This window comes from Vipera ursinii (assembly GCF_947247035.1).
Source record: "Vipera ursinii genome assembly, chromosome: Z".
Lineage (NCBI taxonomy): Eukaryota > Metazoa > Chordata > Lepidosauria > Squamata > Viperidae > Vipera > Vipera ursinii.
The window spans coordinates 111,478,196-111,497,898 of record NC_139517.1 but is presented as its reverse complement, the minus strand read 5'-3'; the positions used below and the strand labels follow the sequence as shown (position 1 = coordinate 111,497,898).

The following is a 19,703-nucleotide window of genomic DNA, read 5'->3' as shown; positions in this document are numbered from 1 at the left end:
GATCTTATCAATCAAAATTCTAGGCTTACCTCTTCCATCTCATGGACCTCCTTTTCAAACCACTTGAGAAAAATAAAAAAAATAGATATTAACAGATAACATTTTTACAAAATAAAATATTTTAAAGATACATATCAAAAGTTTCTTACCTTAAGCAATGACTCTAATATCTAAGAAAGAAAATATATATTATAAATATATATTAAAATATTTATTATAAATCACCATCAATTTAATTTATAACAATTTAAATATTTGTTTAATAAACAAATTCATTTTCAATTTTCCCAAGGATGATTTTCTATAAACAACAACATAAAAATTATTACAGTATTAAATGATATATATTTCTCTTTATAATTAAAAATATATTCCACTTTAGAGGAAAAAACTATACCTAGAAAGTATAATCTTTTCCATTAATTTGCTTTTTATTTTTCATGGTTTGTGTTTATTTTTTTTCCATAACTGGCAGTAGCATCTAAGCCTCCAAAACAATACAGTTAGTCCTCAATTTACAACCATATTTGAGCCCAAAATTTCTGTCACTAAGTGACAGTTGTTACGTGAGTTTTGCCCCATTTTACAATCTTTCTTGCCACAACTGTAAGTAAATCACTGCAGTTGTAAAGTTATAATAACATGTTTATTAAGTGAAGCTGGCTTCCCCATTAAACTTTGCTTGTCAGAAGATTGCAAAAGGTGATCACATGAATTTTGATCACGTGACCACAGGGATGCTGTAATGTTTGTAAGTGTGAAAACGGTCATAAGTCACTTTTTTCAGTGCTATTATAACTTCAAACGGTGATTAAACAAACTGTTGTAAATCAAGGACTACCTATAATTCAATGATGACTACAAATAGAAAAACACTTTATGTCAAAAAGATTCATGGCAGGATTATTACTAGCAGGAATGTAGTCCTTCAACATTAGTTTAATCTTTATTAAACATCCAATTTATTTTTAAAGATGGATAAAGTGTCCAAACTATTATCTTTTTTTTCATTCAAAAATAAAATCCTTCAGATTAGTTCTAGGTAACTCTTCCCAAAATAGTCATATGTTCCTACAATGTATTCCAAGGAGGTTTTATTTGCCTAAGGAAATTGAGGGGAGAAAAAAAAAGCTAAATGAAATCATTTTCAATTATCCAAAATGATATTGAACTGAAACCTATTCTTCTACCATCACCACCACCACTACGGAATAACACACAAAATGTTTTGCTTACTTTAATTGCCAGTAAGCATTATATGGCAATTAAAGCCATATAATATTTTAAAAGAAGAAAAGATTGTACAAACCTGGTTTCAGTATGGGCAATTACAGGCTAGGTGGAAGGAAGACCAGAAAATTGGTTTTTCAATGACTGATGAAAATTTGGTAAAGCAAATTAGAGATCAAGGTCAAGCACATATCAAAAGGATATATCTTGCATTGATAGAAATTGATTCAGAGGTGGAACTTATTAAAGACTGTATGATAAAGTGGGCTCAGAATTTTCAATGGATACTTGGGAAAAGATCTGGGTGAGAAATGTAAAATTTACACAGGCCCAAAAATCTAAGAGAGAACTTTTATAAAATGTTTTATAGGTGGCACTTAGATCCTAAAAAATTAGCAAGTATGTATCCGAACTGCCAGCCCAAATGTTGGAGGTGTGGTTGTGAGAATGCAACGTATTTTCATATATGGTGGACCTGTAAAAAGGTTAAAGCTTTTTGGATTAAAATTTGGTGGAATGTGCAAAAAATATTCAAGAAAAGGATAAAGTTTTGTCCGCAATTGTTTCTGCTGGGCATTATTATAGTTATTACTGTTGTGGACACTAAGTTGATGTTGAATTTAACTATGGCAGCGAGACTTTTAGTAGCGCAACATTGGAAGAAGGAAGAACTGCCGACTATAGAAGAATGGACTTTAAAAGTTTCCAATTTGGCGGAAATGGCAAAGATCTCAGCGTACTTGAAAGACCAGTCACAACAGAGATATATTGTGGAGTGGAGAAGATGGATTGATTATATCCAGAATAAATATGGGTCTAAAAAGTTTCACCTAGCATTTGAATAAGTATTGATGTGATATATAAATTACTTGTAGTTATTTTAATAAGAGTTAAAGTGCAATAGAATTTAATATTTTATTGTTGTTTGCATATGGTAGATTATGATTGTTTGTATTTTTATACCCTGTATTTAGCTCTGGGAAGTCGGGGAGGGGGGAGGGGGAGGGAAGAGTTGGGGAGGTTTGGGGAGGGGGTTGGGAGGGGTTTTGTTTTTTAAAAAATGTACTGTAAAACTTTTCAATAAAAAATGTTTTGCTTACTGTGTGAAGCAAAACCCCTTCCAAAAATAATCACAACTTACAGAAAAGTTGATTGCTCACTTACGCAATACCAAATAAATCAGTTTATTAAGTTTTCAGGGCAAAATGTAAACAGATTGATAGTGAACTAGCACCAAACTAATTTATAATTTCAACAGTAGTATATTGATACTGGATAATTCTGAAATTGCTAGAATTTTTAAAAAGTACGTTTCAAGCCTAAGTGAAAAGAAAAAAAAATCACTTAAAGACTAAGCAATGACAATACCTTAACACTCCATGAAGAGAGCGAAGTAGAATAATGGATAACAAAATGTGAAATGTTTAAACTTCCAAATGATGCCTCCTTACGTTAGCTTGAGCAGAAAAAGGATTTTCTCTTATAAGTTGTTTAGCTAGGTTGATCTTTAAAATTTTGAAGTCCCCTCATTGGAGGAGGGAATTTACCATGTGCTTAGCACTGTATTTGTTCTGTACACAACTGCACAGCCTCGTGATTGGCTAATCCAGCCAGCGGGAATTCCTGGACACCGGGTTGGGTGCCTGAGGCAAGGCGGGAGATACCAGTCGTGTGGTTGGCTAGCGTCCGGTGCTTGCCGGACATATAAGCAACACGGGGCCATGCGAGTTCAGTTCTACCACGTGCAGCTAAATAAACAGTCTATACCCAGATCCGTCTCTGTGTTATCTGTCGCCCATCCAGACACAACAGTATTGAAACAGAAGGCTGCTCATTTTAGAATCTACAGCTAGCAAACATATAGCTGATGATAGTTCTGTGGCAGTGAAATTGCCCTTGATGTAACTGAATTTCTAGGCAGCTATGCTTTTAAAGGCAGAGAAACATCTTTCCACATCTATTCTAAATTTCAAAAGAAAATGGTAGCTATTATAGACACTATAGCTGATTTTTTTCAAGTATAACTAAACATCACAATTAACAGTAAATAAAATCTTACACTTATACAGTACAATAAACATTATGCTTACTTGCTTTTCTTCACGAAGTGCATTTTCTAATTGTGTCCTAAGTTGTGAACAACATATCAGGAAAGAAGTCATATCTTCATAATCTTCCTTCCAGTGAGAAAATATACATATATATATAATGTATTTTAGAAATATTGTTAGAGAAATTTTTTTCTAAGATTTGTAATAATCTTTTACAATTTTTAACATCAATTTACAAGTTCTATCATTTTCATAAAGTAACAACAGCATTTACTTAATCTATAACAAGTAAGTTAAAAATGAAAATATTAGCTAGGACACAATCCTATGTCAACTGAAATGACAGGTTCCAGTGAATAAATTAGCTTTCTATTTATTAACCAAAATTTATGTTGCATATTCTTTTGATTTTAGGTTTACAACAGATAAAACATTAATAAAATCAAAATCTATTCATAAAGCCACATAATAAAGAATATATAAAAACTATAAATAAAAGCAGAGCTACCATCATACAAGTTAAAATACCTCTTAATAAAAACTATTTTCATTACCTTCTGGATCTGGAACATCATCAAAGTAAAGATATTATTAGAGAAGGAAATTGCCCCATAGGGGCTGATGAGCTTAATTTCTAGATTCCTGACCACCTGATTTTTTTTTTTTTTTTGCACCAAGCAAAGAATCATCTCACTTAGCACATATAGATTAGGCAGATTCTACATGAAGAAAACAATCCTGCAGATTCAAGTATTCACTTGAAGCTTAAAATAGAGTTCTACTGGTAACATATGCAGTTCCTGCAGAACAAGTATTTTACTGCTAAACTAATCAGAAAAGTGGTTGCTATATTCTACACCAGCTGTAGCTTCTGAGTTCTCTTCAAGAATATCCTCACATAAAGCCTATGGTAGCATTGTACAGGTAGTTTTTGACTTATGACCACAATAGAGCCCAGAATTTAGATCGCAAGTTGTTGAAGTCAAGGAGCCAAAATTAATAGTATTTATAGCTAATCACAACATAATCATTCAGAACAAACTATTGCTAGTCCTCACTGAACAACTGTGTCGTATAGTCACCATTCAATAGTGATGAAAAAGAAATTTTGTCACCAATCCTCTCACTTAACAATCTTTGCAGGAAGCAAAGGAAAGCTCAAATAACATCATAAGCAGAATTGGGGGTTTCACTTAGCATCCACTTCACCTAATGATCACGTTACTGGTCTCAATTGTGATAATTAAACAAGGACTACCTGTATTACATCTTTTGTTACTTCTAATTAATATTTGCTTAGCATAAAACCAATATCATTCATGGTAAAATGAGCCCTATTCAAACAGCATGTAATGTTATTTACAGGTAGTTCTTCTTCCTCTTCCTCTTCCTCTTCTTCTTTAGTTTCTTTAATTTCACCTTCCTTTATATAGACACCTTCCATTGTATGTACAATCTGCAAAAAGTTCCAAATAATGTTCTAATCTCTCATTGGCAATGCTTTCTATTTTCCTAATCTTAGAATCCTAGATCATTTAGTCTTATTTAAGATAGACTTCTCTTTTCCTTTAGTTTTAGTAACTTTTATGCATTTGTGTTCAACAATCTGTAGTTTTCAGAATTTATACTATTATAAAAGAAAAGATTGCCTTAAGTCAAGGTTGATCAGTGATGACAAAATATACATATCGGGGATTCTTGACAATGATACAAGAGTGCTTAGCATTTATTTCTTTATTTAGTTTATATATCTACACATCCCCCATTTGTGAGTCTGGGTATCTTAAATTAAAACATAAAAAATACCAAAAAAAAAACCTCCAGAATGAAGTCACAGTATAAACAAAACATGAAAACAATTAAAAACAAATAATCAAGTTCCACATCTTTTTTTTTGCAATCCTTTTTGCAATCACTCAATTCACTTTCAACTATGGGATTTTCAAATAGCTCCCATCCATTTTACCAACCTTTTCTTTTTTTTCCAGACCAGCTATATGCTGCCATCTGCTGTGATCTGCCTTTACATTAGAGCAGGCATGTCAAACTCACGACGTCACATGACGTCGCACGACGTATCACAACTTTTTCCCCATTGCTGGCAATGGGGTGGGTGCGGTTTCAGTATGATGCATCCAGCCCCGCAGGCCAGCAGTTTGACATGCCTGCATTAGAGATAAAACATTCTGAAAAAGTACTTTAAACTAAGTAATTGACGTTATTCAAGTATTACATGATTTATTTTCCCATTATTTGCTGCATCCCAAACCCAAAGACCTTTCAAAGCAGCCATAAGCTATATTGTTCAAACATTCTCAATTTCATTTTTTATTTTTTTATTGTTCTATTATTTTACTTCTGTTTACACTCTTTTCATTTCTTATTGTTATTGCAGTAAGCCATCTAGAGTAGCCCCTTGAGAAAGGTGGCAAATAAATTTAACAAGTAATAAATAATAATTCTCAATCTGCATGGTTGGTTTTGGATTTTAGCAAGAAAATGAAGATTCAGCAAAAAGAATGTAAGTCTGACAAATCCTTTTGTTAAAGTCACATTTTATGGCAAATACCCTTTGTTCATGCCAAGAGAAAAATCCATTAATCAAACCAAAGCATACACTGATCTTTATTATATAAATACATGCATCTTCTGCATTGTGACCTTTTAAAATATACAGGTAGTCGTCAGCTTATGATCACAATAGAACCTGCCCATTATGGTCACATCACGATGGCTGTTAAGAGAAGCATCTCACTTAACAACCCCCCATCCCTGCTCTCCCAAATGTACCGGTAATCATTAAACAAATATGTAGGTCATTAGGTAGAACATGAGGTGCCACAGGGTGAGGAAGGCCTTTGGAGGCCTACCACATGCCCAGACCCTTCCACACTCCTGCAAACCTCTCTGGGCCTCTGAAGGCTTTCCCATCTCTGAGACACATGGTGCTCTTCTCCCTGGACTTCTGGGTTCCTGTGGACTTCAGGGTTCCACAGGCCTCAGCCTGCTTCCAAGCTGGCTATTCAACCAGGCAACATTGCCCAAATTTGGTCAACAGAAGCAAACAGCACATGGAAGACATTTACAGCCTGTAGGCCAAGGTCTATTTCACATCTAGCAACCCAAGGGTCTCCCAAGACTTCAAGGAGATATCTATTTACAGAGCTGTAGTTGTGAGTAAAGATGCAGTAGTATCAGTTACATTCACTGCCTCGATTTAATTAAATACAAACAAGGAATAAAAATCAAATAATAAATAATGTTAATGATTAACCTACCTCATTTAGATGTTTTGTAATATTCCTAAGCATGTCCATTTCATCAAACATTCTATCTTTATTTCCTGATGTAAGACTCAGAGAATATTGGGTAATGGTTTCTTTGGGAGCTGCAGGCACTAAAACCATTGGGTTAGCTTCATGTCTGCTATACAGTCTTCCTTTCTTCTTTGTTCCGGGAGATGAGATGTCAATTAGGTTTTGTTTCCTTTGTTTTGTTGCATTCATTGTGTTGGTTATATAATCTTTTCAAGAACAAATAATAAAAATTTCAAACTTTGAAAACATTTTAATACATACAAATATTTTTCACCTTGAAAATTGTCCCAATAAATTTCCTATATTCCAAGAAGTTTAATCTAACCTACCTTTAGCATACCATCCCTTTTAACATCTTTGTTTTCAGTTTTCAAGCTGTATCAACAATCCTCTAGAACCCATTTATTTTATTATTTTATTTTATTTTTATTTTTATTCCATTTATATCCCGCCCTTCTCTGAAGACTCAGGGCGGCTTACAAGCTTAGCAGTAGCCTTCATTCTATGTATATGCCTGCTTATTAGGGCTTTCACACACACCCCAAGCGGCATTATTACAAAGTCAGCTTAATTGCCCCCAACAATCTGGGTCCTCATTTTACCTACCTCGGAAGGATGGAAGGCTGAGTCAACCTTGAGCCTGGTGGATGCGAACCTGCACTAATTGCAGGCAGCTGGTGTTACTTAAGGAGCCATTAGCCCACTGCTCCACCAAGGCTCTATAATATTTAATATAATGGTTATATTAATTTCACTCCCTGAGAGCCAATATTGTAATGGTTAGACTGCTGGACTAGGAGTGGGAAAAATCAAGTTCTAATTATGTTTTAAGCATAGAATACAACTACGGTAAATGACCTTGGACTAGTCATTCTCTCACAGCTATGATCAGGGTCATACTGAAAAGCCAACTGAAAAAACAAACCTCTCATTACCTCAGGCATTAATAGTTTTCCTATTTAAACTACATGAACAGAATGCAGAAATAAGTGGCCCTGCAACCAAATACACACAAACACACACATACACACACACACACACACACACACAGAGAGAGAGAGAGAGAGAGAGAGAGAGAGAGAGAGAGAGAGAGAGAGAGAGAGAGAAACTTTTAAATGCTGCCAGTTTTTTTCCTGTAATTAAGTAAAAGTAGAATATAAATTAACTTTCACATTACATTGAATATACTGCAGAGGTCCCCAATCTTTTTGTTACCAGGGACTGGTTTCAAGACAATTTTTCCATGAACCAGGGGTGGGGTGGCATGTGGGGGGGTAGGAGTATGATGGAATCATGAATTAGAGATGCTTTATAATTCTGATCCAGATAGCATAAACTCTGCAGAACAGTTTTAAACAGAAATTTATTGATCAGGAATCCTAGGCAGACCTACATTTGCTGTTAGGATCATTTGTTCATGAGCATATCTGTCCATTCAGCAGTGTAAAAAAAAGTAAAGGTAAATTCACCCCATGTTCATACAGAGCGAAGAAACCTCGTTGCTTGGATTTGTGTAGTGATCATACAAAGGCATAAAGCCAGGATATCCCGCAATAAACTTTGAAACTCCTCCCACTGTTCTAGATAAGCTATAGGATTTACTAAGAATTAGGATACATTTCCCAGAAGCCATCTCTTAACCCTGTAAATACATGTTCTTACATACAATTCTGCTAAGGATACAACATTAACCCTGCAAATGCTAAATACTCTAACACAGTTCTTAAGTACATGCTCCAGCCCACAGGTCGGCAACCCGCAGCTCCGGAGCTGCATGCAGCTCTTCAAGCTGTCTCCTGCGGCTCCCAGTTGCCCGGTGCGTACACGCCTCTCCAAACGGGCAGTGGTGCGCGCGCACCTCTCCAAACGGAGAGTGGCGCCGCCCATTTGGAGAGGTGCGCACACACCACTCCGAATGGGCGGAGGTGCGCATGCACCTCTCCGAACGGGCAGTGGCACCGCCTGCTTAGAAAGCTGCTGCGGCCCGTTTGCACAGCAACGGGCCGTGGCAGCTTTCCAAAAGAGCAGCGCCACCGCCCATTCCAAGAGGTGCGCGCACACCTCTCTGAACGGGCAGAGGTGCGTGCACAGCTTTCAGAACGGGCGGTGGCGCCACCCATTTAGAAAGCTGCCCAAAGGCGGTAGCTCTGCAAACGGGCTGCGGCAGCTTTCCAAAAGGGCAGCGCCACCACCCGTTCCAAGAGTGCGCACGCACCTCTCAGAATGGGCGGTAGTGCCGCCCATTTGGAAAGCTGCTGCGGCCAATTTGCAGAGCTACCGCCTTCCTCTGAAGGCGGCAGGTCTGCAAACTGGCCGCAACAGCTTTTGAAACCAGCGGTGGCAGGTTTACAAACGGGTGGCGCTGCCACCCGTTTGGGCGGAGATGTGCATGCACCTCTCCAAAGGTTTGAAGAGCTGCATGCACACCTCCAAACAGGCAGCGGTTTGGAGGGCCTGGTGGTGGCTCCGGAGGTGCCCGGGCTGAAGGTGGCGCCGCAACCCAGCACCCATTGCCAGGGAGACCCGTCGCTGCGCAGGTGCCTGTTTTGCGCATGCATAAAACGTTTTGGGGTTTTTGCACATGCATGTGCATGGATGCATGCGCGCACACATTTTGCGGCTCCCAATTGTGTGTGTGATGGAACCGGTTCGGAGTGGCTCTTTTGTTTTTTGCTGTTGCCGACCCCTGCTCTACCCAGATGGTTATATATTGGTCCAGCACAGATGGGGTTCAGGATGATTCAAGTGTATTGCACTTATTGAAAATTTTCTAAATAAACAAACAAATAAATAATGCACTTATTTCTATTATTATTACATTGTATTAGATTAGATCAGTGACTTTCTGCTTCTAAGAAAGTGGGAAGGAAAGGACAATCCTAAACTCAGCCTTCCAGGAAAACCCAGCATGTTAAGGAAGTGCTGAGAACACCATTCAAAAGACAGAGAGAGAGACCAAACCAATTTGGCACTGTGCAAGCGTCCAGCAGTCTTGGAAAAGATGCAGATTAGGGAGGGATTCCCTTGAAGACTCTATGCTTAAGGAGAAATGTAGCTTGTCTCCTCCCCCTTTGCATGCCAGGTAACAACGCACAGGGCTTGCAAACTTGGAGAGCTGCAGAAGAGAGGGACACACACACACACACCAAATTAAACCATGAAAAACAGTCAGGATGTTGCCAAACATGAGGCACCTGGAGCATCAAAACAAAAGCAAAAAAACTCCAGCTGAAATGCAACAGAGCCCAGCGGTCTTAGAAAAAGGGCAGATGAGAGAGATTCCCTTGGAGATGCAGAGCTTAAGGTGAAAGGTAGCTTTTCCCTGCCCCTATTTGTACCTTGACAAAAAGACACCCTCACACACACATACCTTGGGAGGGTCCCCCTCCAACAAGGCTTTGGGGAAGCTCCCGGTTGCAAGCTGGGCTGGTGCACACTTGTCTTGCAAACTTGGAGAGTTCCACGAAAGGCATGCAAGCTCAGCTGGAGTGGAGGGGGAAGAGGAGGAAAGTGAGGAAGAAGACGAGGAAGAAGTAGGAAGAGGACTGGCCAGTTGTAAGGGCAGCCGCCAGAGGACCTTTGAACTGAGTAAGACAGTTTCTGCCCAGCCACCCTCCCGCTCCTGCTCAGACCCCTGCACTCTTGTCTCACGCCCAGAGGTGGAAGACATGCCTTCAGTGCACCTCCAGCTGCACAGCCTGGTTCCTAACTGGCCGTGGACTGGTACCGGTCCACGGACCAAGGGTTGAGGACCCCTGATATATTGCATTAGTGTTCTTCAAAGGCAAGAAGTCTCCACATATATAAGATATAACAGTAGGATCCAAAAAAAGGTCACAGAACTAGCCATGTGTACTTCAAATTCTAATAATTTATCAATTAGTAAATAAAGGTCATTGTCAGGCACAAGTAACCAGGAACAGGAGTGGAGTTCAAAGCAGTAAAAATTTAGTACAGGGAATCTATACACAAGAATCTGATCTACTAAATATCAAGCTAAATTTGGCACTAGATAAAAGTCAATATAATTCATGGGGGGCTGGACTTGGATCTCTTGTGGAGCACAGCAATTCCAAATTAACATGTCTAATCCCAGTTTCGGGCTAAGCCTGCTCATCTCTTACATCACTCCCCCTTCTAATATGGCTCTATCCCTTCTCCATGGGCTCTTCAAAGCTGCTCTCTCTCTCTCTCTCTCTCTCTCTCTCCTGTATAGTTTCTTTGAAGTCTGAGTTCTCATGGGAACTTGATAAAGAAGTCAGCGAAACCATCTCAATGAAAATTTCCTCCCCTGCTTCTGAAGTAGCTAGTGAACCTGGTGGCAGTTGCTGGAAAACAGAGTGTTAGAAAGATCTATCACCACCAATATAGCCATGAAACCTTGGACCAGGGGTAAATCAGTAATGAAGTGTAGAAAGACTGCAGGTTGTGGACAGTTATGTGGGAGGAGTGTTGCAAAAGTCTTGCTTCTCATGGAGGGACTTGGCCCTCCTCCATGTATGGCAAGAGGCCACATAGTCCTTGATGTCCACTGTCATGGCTTAGGCTAACAAAAATCTCTTAATGTTCTGAGCAGAGTTTAAAACACTCCCCCATACCCTCTCTCTGGTTATCATAGAAAAGCTGCAAAATTTCTTCCCTGAAAGAGGAGGAAAAGGGACACAGTAGTGCTGGGATTGCCTTGAGGTCATGCATCTGAGCCCAATAAAACTAGATCCTAGTGTGATTGAATTTCTCCCAACCTTTCCAAGGATAGTATATGTGGGTGCAAGGCTGCAAGGTTGTTGCTGCTACTAGAGTATGCTGAATTTGAGAATACTGTGGCTTGTAAGAAAGAACATTTGGAATCAGGTTCTTTGAGACCAGGACATACTGAAATGTAAAAATCAAAGCATGAGAAGAATTGACTCCATCTTATTTGCCTGGGTGAAAGCAGTTTGGTCTATTGCAAGATGTGTAGATTCTTGTGGTCTGTATTGCACTCTATGGGAAAATGTGTGCCTTCTGAAAAGTGTCTTCATTGTTCAAATGTGGATTTAATTGCTAGGAGCTCCTTGTTAAGCGCAGGACAACAGGCATTTCTTCCTTGCCCACACCTTCTTGTATAAGAACATCTCCAATTTCTAGTCTGAAGTATTTGTCTGCTGTAACTAATTTCAATTCTTCAATTCTTCAATATAGTCTCTTACTTTCTGGCTGCCTTTTGGGGGCACTTGAATTCTGCATGTTATGCTATATTCTTGGGTGGGATCTCATATTTCTAAAGTATGCTAAGAGGTTTTGGTAGTTATCCATGATCCGGTCATTGTGCTCAATAATGGGGAGTGTCTGTCTGGAGGCTAAAGCTATTGAGTAGGCTGAGTGGGCTGAGAATAAAGGACATCCATTGGAAACTCCACTGGTCTGGTGCCTAGTTATATGCCATACACTTGAAACCTCCTAAAAATCAAATACTATATTCAATTGTTCTTACATGTTTCTAAGATTGTACATTATCCCAGAAAAATACAACATCAATTTTAAATAAACAGATTCAATAATATAATTCAATACCTGCTCTAAATAATCAGTAAACTACACTAGAGAAATAGAGGTTTTCTTCAGTTAATACATCAGTTAAAGTAATAATTCTGTTTATACTATCTCCATCCTTTAGTGATTTTGCCAGACAAATCTTATTGCATTCTTTGACCAAGTGACAAAATTAAGGGACCAAAGGAATGCTGTAGATATAATTTACTTGGACTTTAGTAAGGCATTTGATAAAGTCGATCACAACCTACTACTTGATAAGATAGAAAAATGTGGGTTAGATAGCATCACCACCAGATGGATTCGTAGCTGGCTGACAGGCCGTACTCAGCGGGTGGTCCTCAATGGAACTGCATCTACATGGAAGGAAATGTATAGTGGGCTGCCCCAGGGCTCTGTTCTGGGCCCAGTGCTCTTCAACATCATCAACGATTTGGACGAGGGGATAGATAGGGAACTATTTGCAGACAACACCAAGCTGACAGGAATAGCCAACACTGCAGAAGATAGGCTTAAAATACAGGAGGATCTGGACAGACTTGAACATTGGGCACTATCTAATAAAATGAAATTCAATGGTGAAAAAAGTAAGGTTCTACATTTAGGCAGGAAAAATCAAATGCACAAGTATAGTATAGGTGGTACCTTGCTCAATAGTAGTAACTGTTAGATGGATCTTGGAGTCCTAGTAGACAATCACTTCAATATGAGCCAGCAGTGTGCTGCAGCTGCCAAAAAAGCCAACACAGTGCTAGGCTGCATCAACAGAGCACGAAGTATTAATACCACTTTATAAAGCCTTGGTGAAGCCACATTTGGAATACTGCATCCAATTTTGGTCACCACGATGTAAAAAAGATGTTGAGACTCTAGAAAGGGTACAGAGAAGAGCAACAAAGATGATTGGGGGACTGGAGGCTAAAACATATAAGGAACTGTTGCTGGAATTGGTATGTGTAGTTTAACGAAGAGAAGGCTGAGGGGTGACATGACAGCGTTCCAATATCTCAGGGGCTGCCACAAAGAGGGAGTCAAGCTATTCTCCAAAGCGCCTGAAAGCAGGACAAGAAGCAACGGATGGAAACTAGTCAAGGAGAGAAGCAACCTAGAACTAAGGAGAAACTTCCTGACAGTTAGAACAATTAACCAGTGGAACAACCTGCCTCCAAAAGTGGTCAATGCTCCAACACTGGAAGTTTTTAAGAAGAGACTGGACTGCCATTTGCCGGAAATGGTATAGTTTTCTGCCTGAGCAGGGGGTTGGACTAGATGACCTTCAAGGTCCCTTCCAACTTATTATTATTATATCTTGTTTTTTCTTGTACTGCATTATAGTCCTTAATACTTGTTTTCTTTTTTCATTTATTATAGATCTAAAAGAAATATTTTAAAAATAAACTGCTTTTACAATTCATACAACTCATTTTCAGCATTATTATCTTAAAAACAAGCTAGAAAGAATAATCTTAATGGTCAATTTTAAATATATTATTTTTATGTATCATTTCAAAATGATACATAATTTGAGAATAGTGTTTAGATCTAATTTGATCTCACGTGAGAGCAGCATTATTCTAGTATTCAATAAAGAATTCCCTTCTTTTTCTAAGTTTCCATGCAAGCCTGAAAAAATGCCAATCTTTTAAGATAAGCATTCATTTTAAGTAGCATCTTTTTTTCCACACTTGCTTATAAACTTGAAGTTGTTTTAATAAAAAGCAGAAAGTTATATGCATACTCATGCCTGATACAATATACAGTATTAATCAATAATAACTACAATAACAATTTAATACTTTCAGGTAACAGAATAACAGAGTTGAAAGAGACTTGGAGGTCTTCTAGTCCAGTGCTTTCCCACCTGTTTCATTAGTTTCATTAAGGACTACATGTTGAGGAAACTTTCTGTTTGCGTCGCAGTAAAACAAGACACCGGAAGGCAGGGCTCTGCCTTCTGCGCCAGATTTCACCCTGCTGGGGGCCCTAAAAAGGGCCTAAAGTCACCCCAAACAGGTGATGAAGAGGAGGGGTGCCTTGTTGATCACGGAGAGATGGCAGTCTTTCCGTTCAATCCAAAGAAAGCCCTCCAAACCAGTAAGAGAAAGACTGGCTATATTCCTGTGACCGGCCATTAGCTGCTGACAACCGAAGAAGAAAAAAGCACCAATTACCACATCGTAAACAGCATGCTTTCAACTGGGTGAGAATATTGATTTTTTTTCTATAATATTTTCCTACTGAATTTCCTGGGAAAGGCTCCCAAGAAACTAAACACCTCCGAATGTAAACAGAAGCGGCATTTTAATTTTATGGGGAACAGAAATATACAATACTGAAATGGAAGTAACATAAAGCTACAGTTTTGATAAATTTCAGAACTGAGATAACTGTTAAGATTTTCTCTTTTAAAAAAACATTGAGGCAAAATATAAGAAATCAGTCCTTTGTCTTAATAGTGGAAAAGGGACTTTGAATGATATCTAGCAATGGATTTGTGTATAGCACTATGATTTGCTTCCTGGCTGCTTGGTAATTTAGTTTGGGAGAACAGCTGGCAATAAAGGAAAATATTTTGGCATATTTATCACCCTGATCTTCTTGGATTATAAATACCTACTGAGCTTGGACTTTTAACCTCAAGAGCTAGTGGGAGAGAAGAAATATTTGACCTTGGACAATACCTGGCTGGGAGAGACTTCTGTGCTGTTTTCAGAGAGGTTGAACGTTGTGAACATGTTGAAAATTATGGATTACAACCTTGCCTGATTGACAATTTTTGGATACTTGAGACAAAGGATCACTATAAAATATTGCTTTCAGGACTGAATCTACCCTCTGGAATCTATTGGATTATAAAGGATACATATAAAAACCAGAAAATTAGCGGGAACTTTGATTTACTCTTACTGAGACTGGTAATACTAGACTAGAGGATCTCCAGGAAAGATGTTTCAAGAAAAAAAAAACACTTTTCAGAAGGAAATATATTCTATGCTAGGGTGGCAAACCTATGGGACTGGGGGACCGCCCTCAGTCCTTTGGGAGAAGGGCGGTAAAGAAATTCAATAAATAAATAATAAATAAATAACTGAATGTTGGTGGGTTTCAAAGAAACCCACCGTTTACTCCAGCCGCAAACTGCTTTAAATGTATCACTAGAAATGATGGAGACTGCGGATCCGGAGTCGAGTTCCATCTTGCAAGGTACCCCTTGCAACTGGATCTCTAGTGTTATTTTTGGTGTGAGAACCCGGTGAATGTCTGTGTGTGAGACGGTCACCTTGTTCCAGAGGAATTTGGTGGGGGAGGGCTGAGGAGATTTGAGATGAAGGGACTCAGTACCTTGCCACGCATCCACCGATTAAAGTTCGTGCGAGTTGTCCCACGTGCGATTTCTGCAGACGGCCGCGATGTGTTCTCTTACTGTAGGACCGGCACTTAACAGACCTGAACCTGCAGGTCGCCCTTGGATGGTTTCCCCCACAGCTAGCGCATTTTTGAGTGGTTTATTTGCAGTTGCAGCTTGTGCATTTGCTAGTTGTTGGTGTCTTCCACTGGCTTCCATTGTTGTCGCGCCGCAGTTGCTGTCGTCCTTGCTTTTGATGCATGGCATCAATCTCAGCCTCCTCCTCCGCTTCTCCGAACCTGCTGTCCACAGCCTCCGTGATGAATGGAACCGCCTGGGCTGCTGGGTCGAGTTTGATGGGTCGCATTTACTGCTCCCCCACTGGCTTCGCTGGCCAAGATCTCATCCTGAGCATCTTGTAATGTGATCATCGGCCGGACATATAAGCGCTGCTGCAGTCACTTGTATTGGAGCCCACACACCAATCGATCCTGCAACCTTTCTTCTAAATTAGAAAAATTGCACAGGCGTGGGGCTTCCCGTAGAGCTGCAATAAATTCAGAAGCCATCTCACCTGGTCGCTGGCACCATTGGTCAAACTGGCCTCGCCACACCAGTTTGGACATTCACAGCATGAAATGATTATTCAACTTTTCCACAACGTCCTTGTACGAGATGGTCTCGATCGCTGTCGGTGTGCAGAGGCTAAAGGCCAGGTCATGGATCATGGGGCCACTCAGGCAGGTCAGGAATGCGGCTTTCTGGATATCATCAATGATCCGGTTAGCCCACAAAAATCCTTCTACCTGGCTCAGGTGTGAAGCCCATCTCTCAGGATGCCGCATATCAAATGGCAGCACCTGCCCGTACTGTGCCATTGCCATCCTGTTTCTCCACTTCGCTGACCGCAAGCTCTTGCTTATCCGGCCGAGGAAGGTTCGGGGAATTACTTTCCACCGATCCTTAGTGACTTCAGCTCCTCAGGAGAAACAAGTTCCCATCCTCGTCGCCACTATTGTGTAGTGGGTTCTTGGCCGCATGGTCAGACAACAGACAAAGGACTCAGCACAGCAGCTCTTTATTGGTGGTAGTTCAAAAAAGCGAACAAAGGGGTTACCTGTACCCCTTATATACTTGGCCAGGTGCAGCCAATCCCTTATTTAGGTTTTCCCACCGAGCGCTTACCAGCCAATCCAGTTACAGTACAGCGCCACCTGATGGTCACAAAGAACTGCTGCTATATTTTATTATCCCCATACATAACAGAGAAGATCAGCCAGACTACTTGAGAGGAGAAACCTCTTGATGGGCTGCACTGGAAGTTGGCTATTTAGCACAGCAGATAGAGGGAGGTGTTGCTGGGAACAACATGGTTGTTTCCTAGCTGTGTGTTTTATGGTCGTTGTGATTCCTGCATCACTTTGGATTGACATCAGACCTTGACTTGAATCATTCCTTGGAAACTCTGGCCTTTGACTTGTGAGCTCTCTTGTGTTGTGGATTTAAGTTTGCCTGGTAGATTTATTTTGTTTGAGAAACTTTTTAAGTGTTGTATATTCTGGCCATTGCTCTGTGAACTAACATTGGTCTGCTTATGGCTGGACTTAATTGGGACAGTTCTGGGGTTTTTGGTGAAGGGAATTGTGGGGGAATATTAATAAACTCATTAAATCACAGCTTGCCCGCTCTCTTTGTGTGTGTGTGTGTGTGTAAGTGAGCCAGCAGCACACCTTCACGGAACTTGATCCTGAGCCATGTAGGGCTTTAAAGTTGCAACTAGCACCTTGTGTTGGATCAGAAGCAAATCAGCAGCCAAAACAAGCTCCCAAAGAACAGATGGCACGTGCAAATCTAGGCATGCACAAAACCATGTGGACTATCACATTTTGAACCAACTGAAACTTCCAGATATTTTTCAAGGACAGCCCAATGTAAAGCGCATTGCAATAGTCAAGACTGGAGGTGACTAGTGTGGATAAGCATGAGCAGGGATTACTGGTCCAGGAAATGTAACTAACACATAACCCTTGGTTGCGCAAAGGCCTTCCAGGCCACAAGTGCCACCTGCTCCTTGAGAAGGAAAACCCCCAGATTACAAATCAGATCTCTCTGGGGCAATGCCACCCTATCCAAAACCAAAGATGGCATCTCCACAGATCAAAGAATTATAAACCTGCTGGCATTCTGTTTTCCCAGGGTTCATTTTCATTCTGTTGCTCCCTATCTAGTCCTTAACAGCCCTCAGGCACTACAAGAGGGAGGTCAGGGATTGCTTAAGTCACCATGAACTGAGACATACAGCTTCATGCGTGTATTAAAAAGAAGAGAAAATACTAAACCCTGCAGAATCCTGGAAAGCAAGAGTCAAAGGCCAAACTTCTCATTTCCTATCAACACCAATATCAGAAAATCACAAAGGAAGAACATCATAGTGACCTCTCACTCCCAACCCCCAAAGCCATTCCAGAAGATTACTATGGTTAATGGTGTCAAAAGCTGTCAAGAGATTAAGCACAGCAAGGATGGATATACACCTTACCACCATCCCACTAGAGACCCAAAAGTTCAACCAATGCCATTTCCATCTCATATCCATTGAACCCTCATCCGATAGGATCCAGATAATCCATTTCATCCAGAAACCTTTGCAGTTGCTACTCAACCACCTTCTCAATAATGTTTACCAGGACAAAAATTATCTAATAGATGGAATCTAGCAATGCCCTCTTAAGAAGAGGGTGGAGCATCACCTCCTCCTGCAGGAAAGCATTAATCACCAGACCCAGCATGTCTTTTGAGAGGCTTTCACAAACCAGGTTGGGCTTGGATCTAAAACACAGGTGTTTGTGCTCATAATCCCTATGATTATTATGTCTGTAGATTCTTTATTGTCTCTGACTCATACCCCATTACAGAAGAACATAAACTAGCAACAGGCTGGTTAGCCCAATGCAATAGACTCTAGAGGCTACCTAAAGGCTCTAGGGGTAGGCAACCTTGGCTCTTTTGTGGTGTTCAACTCCCAGAATTCCTGAGCCAGGGAGTTGAAGTCCACAAGTCATAAAAGAGCCGTGGTTGCCTACCCCTGGTCTAGACTTTGTGTCGTCTGAACCAAGAGAACTGGGATAATATATTAGATCATAATTAACCTATGTTATGGTTACGTGTACGTTATGGTTAAATCTGTATCACATAACACAACAGCTGTATCTATAATTCTCTGTGATATTATTCGCTGTCTTCCACAGACCCACCTAGGCAAAGGCCGAGCTACACTTCCCTTTTATGGTCAATGCTTTCCGAAAGCTGATCAAATGCCCATGCGCCGCATCGCCTCCTGTCCGCGCGCCGCTTAAGCCGCCGCTTCGGGTGTCTTGTTGTTTCTTCTGAGGAAAAGGCCGTTATCCCGAAAGGAGGAGAGGCGGCGTGTTTGTGAGAGGCGGCGAAGCTCGCGCCTTTGCGTCATCAACTGTCATTTGGTTTGAACGAGAGCTTGAGTTTTCTGCCTCCAGAAGCGCTACGAGAGTTCCGCGGGGTCGCGCGAGTGGCGAGCTGAAAATGCGTTGTAATCTGTTAGCTTTAATCCAAAATAATAATATCTTTATTTAGGATCAGTTAAAATCATAAGAAAACAGCCGACTTAGTCCGAAGCCTTTATTGGAGTGTACCGTAAGCAAACAAAAGAAAATTAAAATTGTTACGGCGTGGAAGGTATCCCTTTTTACTAACTGCTTTCTTTCCATATCTTTTTTATTATGTCTGGTTCCTATTGGGAGCATTGAAAATCTGTTTTACATAAACTTTATTCCCAAGAAAATATGACTGCAATTGCAGCTAATCATCAATTTCTCCCAATTCCCTAAATAGAGGGAAGATTTTCAATAATAATAATGTATTCTCATTTCATTTGTTTTATTTTGGATTATGTTACTTACAAGTTTATTGTTTTAACACCATTGCCTTCAGGAAAACAGGATTTTATCTACTAGTGGAGCCCAAATAGAGCAAAATTAATGTCATGGTAGAATTAGAAAGATTATATTGGAAAAATTCTATATTGTATCAAATTACCTATACATAGGTAGATTTTATTTGAAGAACTGCCTATCTTCCTTGGCTTCTTTCTGCCCGTAGGATCAAGTAGAGTTGACATGTTTGGGGTTCCCTTAATCAAACAATACCATCTATGGAGAGCTAGGAATCATGTCTTCTCCGTTTTGGCACTTG

The 19,703-nt window shown here is 40.0% G+C and overlaps 1 protein-coding gene across 1 annotated transcript in view; it reads right to left on the bottom strand.

Annotated features, from left to right (window-relative positions):
• CCDC7 (coiled-coil domain containing 7) overlaps window positions 1-18,873 on the bottom strand; it is a 297,769-nt gene extending 278,896 nt beyond the window's left edge. Inside the window, 6 exon segments of the mRNA XM_083379044.1 lie at window positions 30-62; window positions 150-170; window positions 3,321-3,407; window positions 4,645-4,737; window positions 6,560-6,804; window positions 18,731-18,873. Of these exon segments, the coding sequence (XP_083235170.1) occupies window positions 30-62; window positions 150-170; window positions 3,321-3,407; window positions 4,645-4,737; window positions 6,560-6,787 (462 nt within the window). The 5' untranslated portion in view covers window positions 6,788-6,804; window positions 18,731-18,873.
• Between the last annotated feature and the right edge of the window lie 830 nt (window positions 18,874-19,703).